Source organism: Galleria mellonella, unplaced genomic scaffold, assembly GCF_026898425.1.
Source record: "Galleria mellonella isolate WM207_F2 unplaced genomic scaffold, CSIRO_AGI_GalMel_v1 utg874, whole genome shotgun sequence".
NCBI lineage: Eukaryota > Metazoa > Arthropoda > Insecta > Lepidoptera > Pyralidae > Galleria > Galleria mellonella.
Window position 1 is genome coordinate 183 of NW_026442167.1, and position 8,677 is coordinate 8,859.

General features: G+C 32.3%; 1 protein-coding gene across 1 annotated transcript; it reads left to right on the top strand.

The window, feature by feature from the left end:
- The first annotated feature begins 1,087 nt into the window (after positions 1 to 1,087).
- LOC128202314 (uncharacterized) lies at positions 1,088 to 6,532 on the top strand. Its single transcript, XM_052902176.1, has 4 exons — positions 1,088 to 1,281; positions 2,555 to 2,720; positions 3,286 to 3,409; positions 3,609 to 6,532. Exons 1-4 carry the CDS (start codon positions 1,113 to 1,115, stop codon positions 3,963 to 3,965), a joined length of 816 nt encoding a protein of 271 aa, XP_052758136.1. The 5' UTR covers positions 1,088 to 1,112; the 3' UTR covers positions 3,966 to 6,532.
- Positions 6,533 to 8,677: the final 2,145 nt, after the last annotated feature.

Here is an 8,677-nt window from a genome sequence, read left to right on the forward strand (position 1 = left end):
CAAGTTATGTTTTAAGTTTGTATTTGTAAACTTGTATTATGTGCTTCAAATAAATATATAAATGATGCACAAAATAAAATCATATTTTATTTTTATAGTAGTATAGTATTATACGTAAAAGCAAATATTAAAATTCGCCGAATCCAGAATTTTCAACGTAACTTTTCCACAAATTGGCTGAAACAAAGAGAAAAGTTCGTAAGCTCCGAATATAACAAATAGCCTCGCTATCACTAGCGTTTGGATTTTCGTTTCAATTGAGTATTTTCAGTTATGAATTAATCTTTGTTTCGTAATGTTTTTGATATATATTTTCATAGATATAATAATAAAATATAAAACAAAATATACCTATAAAATTTTTGACATCATCCTTCTTCATTATGACCCTATAGCTGTATCTCGCGATTTTATATATATGAATATATATATGTGAGTAGATATATCCTAACCGTTTTGGTCAAGTTGACCACTTCAAAGACTCTGTAAACGAGCATGGGCCCTCATATTATACCTCGCATACCTCACTTTATTTATGAAAGGGCACATGCATTTTGGGCATGAATTTGATGTTATTGTTACATGAATACTCGCTGGTGGTTGGCCCTTCAGGTTGTGTCTTGGAGGTCTTAGGCTTTGGATTTGTTTTAAGATGCTGTTGCACATCCCTCGCCCTCCCTTAGTTACCTCTTACAATACCCCCGGGAGAGAAAAGGGTGGTCCATTCTATGTCGGAAATTATAAATTATAATACACATTAATTATATACCATTCGAAGTTGCGAGTAAGACCATAATCTTTACCTACCATAAAATATTCGAGCTAATAAATTTAATTTTGATATTTCTTTTGATATAAACCTCAATTTAGTTTGTCTTCGAAACTTCGTATTAATTTTTATAGTAGGTATACAAGAAGCTACCATACAAGGAACATGTTTTATTCCTTGCATGATAGACAGAGAGAACTGATTACCAAAAACTTACATACATCTTTCTTTGCCAATACTAGAAATTTATTTATCTACATTAGAATAAAAACGAATTTGTACCTAATCATAACAATAAACTTCTCGCTTTAGAAAGAGCGGCCAAACAATTCAAGCTATCAAAATGCTAGAAAAATGCATATGGCTGCAGCCAAGATTTGTACAAGCGCACGTGGAACTATTGGCCCTTAAACCAGAGTCAGAGAAGAAGAGTATACTGACGAAGTTGGTGGAGTTGGAACCAAATAATTGGGAACATTTCGTGCTTTACGGAGACTGGTTGAGGATGAAAGGTATTTACTGAATAAATAAATACGATACTCAAAATTAAATAAGATATAGATATAGTAAGTGTATTATGAGAAATTAATAAATGATTCAAAATTAATATAGTCCAATTAGAATATTAATTGTATTATGAGACACTAGGTTCCCAAAGAGGGTTGACGTCAGGCAGGTGGCCGGTAGTAAAACTAAAAACCAAATCTTTTTATAATATGGATAAAATCATATTACGCCGACCCCAAATGATTGGGATAAGGATAGGAAAATAATGATAATATGAGACACTAGGTAGCAAAAATATAAGGATTCATCATTTAAAACGGTACCAGTACTACAAAAAATTTGTTTCATAAATTGAAATCGACAAAGAAGCGAACCTGTAATCACATTTACACGTAGTGTTTACTACGGAGGTCTTATTTTTTATCAAGTTTCCAGTACAAATTTTCAAATAAATCTCCAAAATAAATTTTGAAAACATTTCTCCTTTTTACTTTTTTGTTAAATCTCTGTGCGCAATATTCCAATACTACATTTATTTTTCCTTTTGCATTAACAAAAATACTATGATATCTTTTAATTGATGAAAATGGAATGGTAAGCCAGTCCACGCTATCGGTTTACACTAGCGAGACACTAGTAAGAGATGATAGGAGAGGACGAAAGCAGATCCAAGTGAGGGATTCAACAAGAATTAATCGAGACAGTTTTTAGAGGGAATCACGTGGAGTTACTATGGTATTATGAATATTACATTATATAGACATCATATTAAAAGTTAAGCATAAGTTTTAAAAATAAAAAAGATAATTATGTTTCTATATTATAAATTATTTCCTAACTAGCTGTAATTATATTTCGTATAATGACTGCTTTTATATGCTTGTTTTACAGTAGCCATTTTAAAGTGATTACAAACTCTACAACATATATAACAGGGTTATTAAAGTTGTATAAAGTTTTCGATACTCGTATTATGAATAACGTGTATGCTGGTTACTAAGCGGGTAATATGAATACCGATCCGATATATAGATATTGGGTTACTCTAGACATTAATAACGGAAAAAAGGTCATCACCCATTTCCATATCGTTTATTTCGGTCGGATATCTATTTTAGAATATGTTAAAAGTCTGTTATCCAATATTATTTTTTAAAGAGAGAGGTACCCAAGCAAACGACTTTTGTACAAAGTCTTCCTATAGTATCTATGGTATATCTGTTGTGGTTTGTGTGTTGTAAGTAATGCAAATAAATTATATATCTCTCTATGTTACAGGTCTACAAAGTCCAGCCTCAAAATACTACTTAGAAGCTTTAAAACTGAACTTTAAAAATCGAAATATAGATAAACCAATTAGAGGTGACCTAATTGCGTTCAGATATACAGTCTTAATGTACAGATCGTTAGGACAGAAGTCCAGAATTCTACAGCTATTAACAAGGTAAGTATATAAATAGACAAATGAATATATATTTTGTATATACCGCGCCCTTCGATTGTATCGTTCTTGAGGCTCGAACCTTCAACTTGTTTATATGAAGGTTCGAGCCTCAAGAACGGGTCAACTTTTCGTCAGCTAATTGTCAAATTATATGACAAATTTTTTATCAGTTCTCTACATATTTATGCACATAATGTATCTTGACGTATCTATATTTAATAATTAAAATTTGGTTTTTACATATTAAAAAGGCGCGAAAATTATCAAATAAAATAAATATAAAAGTTACAACAAACATTCATTTATTACGCAAAATTATATAAAAAAGTTGACTCGCTTTTCTCCAAGCATTTGTATGGAGACACTCTATCTATATAATCAAAGACTGCGTTTTATATCTCTTGTCTCTTTTCTCAATGTTTCCTACCTGAAGATTTTCTGGAAGAGATTGCTTAACAATAAAGCAGTCTTTTATACCTCATTCATTTATTTACCGTATTTTTTTATTTCTGTTACTAATGCAACAAAGAATAAATACGTAAATGAATAACAATCTCATCGCTAGGTGGCACACGTGGCGACGCGGCTGGCCGAGTGCAGCAGCGGCGCACATGTATCTACGCGACTGGCGACTCAAAATGGAGCTCGAGGGACGGGTGCAAATATATTCCAAGGCTGTTAATCCCACTGTACGTTTCTCTTTACCTTTACCTTCTTTATTGTTAAGTTTTTTATGCTATACGCATTTTATGTTAAATCCACAAACGACCCAACGTGCTGGGTGGACATGCTGATTTTGCATTTACAAATTTACAATTCAATTTGAATATTGTAGTTTGGTCAATTGATTATTTAACCATTATAATAATAGAACATGTTTTGTTACAGAAAACTACTACCTGTTTCGATCACTCGCAACTATCGGGTGAAGTCAAAAAAGCAACAGAAGATAAAACAAATAAGTATGAAGAAAATAAAAATCAACTAGCAAATTTAAAGCGTGACGACAAAAAAGTTCTAAGTGCTGATAGTGACAGTAATAGTGCGTGCGAATGTAAAAAGTGCGGGACCAAAAAACGTAACGTATCTATATCGTCTCAAATCAAAACAACCCATAATAAATCAGAAATTGGACATAAGGAGAAGAAATGTAGTTTGCATAGAAAAGACAAAACAGTGAAAAACAGTGGAGTCATACCGAACATAGGTGGGTTGTCTGAACATATTCTTATGAAGACATTTTAAGTTGATAATAATGATCATATAAAGTGTGATATTTTGAGTGTGACTATTTAATTTGATGACGTAGTAAAGTTTGTGCTTGCGAAAATTGATTTTATTTCCATAAAGGAACTCAATAACGTTAGGTGTAATGCTGACAATATCGCAAAGTTGGACGTAGATAAGGAAATAGTTGATGTCAAAAATTCTATTAAAAATATTTTATAAGTTGGAATCATCGATCAGTAATTACCAGATTTACATTTTTCTTATAAATCATTGAATTACAAGCTTTTACCTGTTACTTTGCTCGCGTGATTGCGATATATTCACTGATCGGGATAAATAAATTAGCCTGTGTTCTCCATCATATATAGTACCTAAGTACTAAATTTCATAGCGATTAGTTCAAGTATTAAGGTGCCAAGACGTAAGAAACAAACATTTACATTTATAACATTAGTAAGGATTATTTTGTTTTGTATTGCTTGTATGCTAATTTGTTTAATATTGAAAATTGAGGTTGCAGCAATAATACAATCATATTTCATTTATACCAATGTGTATATATTAATTTTTTGTACTTTAATTTTCTACATTGCATCATTTAAACAAAGTATACTTATTAAAATAATGTGTTAAAGATCATTGATAGGGAAGATAGCATCCTGTTTGGATGATATTTTATTTCACTTTTTGGACGGTGACTGTAAATCTTGTTATTACTAATCAAATATGAAAATCTAATTTGAAATCAAATTCATTCGAATTTTTCTAAAATTATATACACATTGGAGAGAAAATTATTAGATGTCCGGTTAAATATAAATATATTATATATAATTCATTCATAACAGTTAACAGTTTTGCAGACTAATAGAATTTTTTACATCGACATCATTAGATAGATAACTAATTTTAAACATTTGTAGAGAATTGAAATGAAAAATATATTTTTGTCAATGGTTAAAGGTTAGGTGATTTTTAAAGGACATGCACAAAGTTTTTACGCTAGCATTAGAATTTATACGATACGTACAAACGGCTCGTTGGACGCAAATAAAAATGTGACAAGTTTCGTTTTATTTTCAAAGTGCAACATTTGCAGTGCAAGTGGTTGTAACGTGAGAGCTATAAATTAAATATTTATTGAATACATGACTTTGTGTTGTCATATGAATTATTATTTACTATTTCGTCTATTTTCGTTATTTGTCTGTCTAGTTTCGATATTTGTCTATTCCGTTGCAGTATTACAGTTACAATTGTTTTTTTTTAACTGATGTTGCAAATAAAATTGATGCTTTATAGACCGATTGGATTTTAAAAAACTATCCTCCTATATCAATAGTAAACTCAGTAGCTTCAAAAAGAGATTTTTAATTATCATATACTTTTTGTACATGTAAAAAGTACTTGGTAATTTTTAGTAAATTAGGGTAAAGGAATGTTAAACATTATTTACGCTGATTCTCAACCGATTTTTATAATTCTTTTTGCAATTAATCATATATTATATCAGCCATTAACCGTCCACTGCTAAATATAGCCCTCTCCCTACTGGGGGGTTTTGCCAGAATTAGCCACACTTGGTAGGCGAGTTGGCTATCGCTGTTAGACTTTGGTGATGTCTAAAGAGGGACGCTGCTACCCATTCCTTAACCTTTAGTCACCTCTTACGACACCAGTGGGAGAAGATGAGTTGGTCCATCGTATACTACGCCCACACGAAATGTTTAGTTCCATGTTTTTTTTTTTCAATGGTTGATAATGGAATAGTAACACCGCCTGCGTTAACGGTATATACGAGTACTTGCGAAGCACCAGTGAGGTATGATAGGTGAGAATGAAATCTTTCATTCTGTGTAGGTTTAACATTACTTTTGTCACGATCGATTTTTTTGCGAAATAAAGTCATAAATTATGAAATAACGAAATTCTCGTAACGCTAAAGGGAGTAAGACATTATCGTCAATGAATATTAAAAAGAAATGATGCGAAATATTTGAGAGCTTTTATATTTGTATATAAAAAGCTCAAGATCGTTTATCGTGGTAGTCCTTAAGGAAGATTTATGTTCAGTAGCAGACAATGAATGCGTAAAATGATAAAGATGTTGATCTTTATATAGCTAGTAGATAATACTATCTTTTACTCGTGACTTCGTTTGCGTGACTAGAATAAAATTGGCCGGAATAAATCGTAGTCTATATCCTTTTCAATCCCATATAGTATATATATATACCATCTTTGCCGCTTATTATCAGGTGGGCCGTATGCTTGTTTGCTACAACAGTGGTATAAAAACTACAAACTTACACTTTTATAATATTAGTAAGGATTTATATTCGTACCAAATGAAAAAAATAACTGGACCAATTTCAATCAAATTTTAATTGGATCCAGATAAACTGCATCAGCTTCTGGTATTACGCAAATCTCCATAAAGGCCATTGTACTAGCTTATGTGCGTTTTGTCAAATTTTTGGGATATTTCACAATTTTCCTGTATAGTTTTACTTAACTATCTACAGTTAATTAATGTCTCTAACTACCTCTTAGAGATTACAGTTTAGCCGTCAACTTATTTTGTTTAGTTTTAGCTTTTGTTTCATTATCAATATTACATATATATATATATATATATATATATATATATATATATATATTAGGAGTACAAATAAGTTTCCGCCGTTTTTTAACACAAATTAAATATTTATTATAGAAGAACGGTAATATAGATTTATATAAAATATTGCCCATCACTTGCAACCACTTTTTCCCATCTCTCAGGCAGCATTCGAATTCCACGTCTGAAGAACTCCTTGTCTTTTTGAGGCTATCCACGAATCAACCCATTTTTGGTATCCTCATAAGATGTAAACCGCTGCGTCGTCAGAGCATGTGCCATGGACCGAAACAGGTGATAATCGGACGGTGCAATGTCTGGTGAATACGGCGGGTGGGGTAACACTTCCCAATCAAGTGTTTCCAAGTACTTTTTTACGGGAGCCGCAACATGTGGACGAGCATTGTCATGCAGAAGAATAATTTTTTCGTGTCTAGAATAGTATTGAGGGCGTTTTTCTTTCAGAGCTCGGCTCAATCTCATCAATTGTGTTCGATAGAGGGCTCCAGTAATTGTTTCGCTCGGATTAAGCAACTCATAATACACTACACCTAGCTGATCCCAACAAATAACAGCATAAGTTTTTTTCCGTGAATATTCGGTTTTGCTGTTGATGTTGACGCGTGGCCAGGTAATCCCCATGATTTTTTTCTTTTTGGATTGTCATAATGTATCCACTTCTCATCACCAGTTACGATACGATGTAAAAAACCCTTTTTTTATGTCTAGCTAGCAGCATTTCATTTAAGCATAATCGGCGTTCAATATCTCTCGGCTTTAATTCGTACGGAACCCAATTTCCTTGTTTATGAATCATTCCTAATGATTTTAAACGATGTGAGACTGCTTGCTGAGTGACTTCTGATGTTAGAGCAAGTTCTTTTTGTGTTTGAGATGAATCCTCCTCCAATAATTCCTCCAATTCTGCATCCTCGTAAATTTTTGGCCTTCCACTGCGATCTTTGTCTTCTACGTCGAAATCACCGTTTTTAAACTTTTGAAACCACTCTCGACACGTTCTCTCACTCAAAGCACCCTCACCATATGCTTCTACGAGCAATTGATGCGCCTTAGCAGCAGATTTCTTTAAATTAAAGAAGTAAATTAATATTTCCCGCAAATGACGCTTATTTGGCTCAAATTTTGACCAATATCAAATCAATAATATTAATAGGTTATGTTGGTCTTGAATGTCGAAACTATTTTTAAGCCGGTTATCATCTGCGAAAGCTAACCGAAACTCCGTGCCGCGCCATCCACAATAAAACGGCGGAAACTTATTTGTACTCCTATATATATATATATATATATATATATATATATATATATATGTAATATATATATAATGTAATATATATATATATATATATATATATATCATCCGCCCTTAGTAGTAAATACAGAAGAATAACACCTGAGTTCTCAGGAATGGCAACGTATGGGAGGTATCATGGGCGAAAAAGTATACTCTGTTATATCCATGGTACTGCTAATGTCTATAGGCGACGGTTACCATTTTCCATCAGGTGGCTCGTCAGCTTATCCGCCATTCTAAGTTCCATAAAAAAATATATAAACCGTAGTGGTTGCTGTTTTCTTTATTGTATAATTTTCCAAAATTATCAAATTCATACACATTATACTGCTATGTCTTTGTTAACTAAATTAATAACAATACTGTATAATGTTTTTGTGGACTCTATTACGATAGTTATTACACGACAGATATCACGAAGTTAATTATTATTATATCCCGTACTGTGGGTATCAGTGCTGGGATTACAATAATATTGTTTGTTTATTTGCATTCCATAAGATTACAATTGGTATCTGCTAATGTATTATTATTATTACAATGAGCATTATGGACTTTGTTGGGAGCGGCGAGTAACATTTTTTTCTCAAATATGCTTGGAAATGAGAGCATTATTTTGACAATCTTCTTCGAGATAAATCAAAATTGCCGTACTGGCCAGATACATGCGGGCGGCGGCCGGCAAAAGTTGTATGAAAATCTATATCTGTCGTGTTTTGCGACCAAATACGAGTAAATTACTAAGTAAACTCATATCTGTCCTGTAATTTAAAAATGGAGTGACGTTTTATT

What these genes read in the sequence shown, in the direction of transcription:
- LOC128202314 (XM_052902176.1), top strand. Translation starts at nt 1,113, where the DNA reads ATGCTAGAAAAATGCATATGGCTGCAGCCAAGATTTGTACAAGCGCAC. An exon ending in AGACTGGTTGAGGATGAAAG is followed by an intron (nt 1,282 to 2,554) that starts GTATTTACTGAA and finishes TCTATGTTACAG; the next exon opens with GTCTACAAAGTCCAGCCTCA. An exon ending in CCAAGGCTGTTAATCCCACT is followed by an intron (nt 3,410 to 3,608) that starts GTACGTTTCTCT and finishes GTTTTGTTACAG; the next exon opens with AAAACTACTACCTGTTTCGA.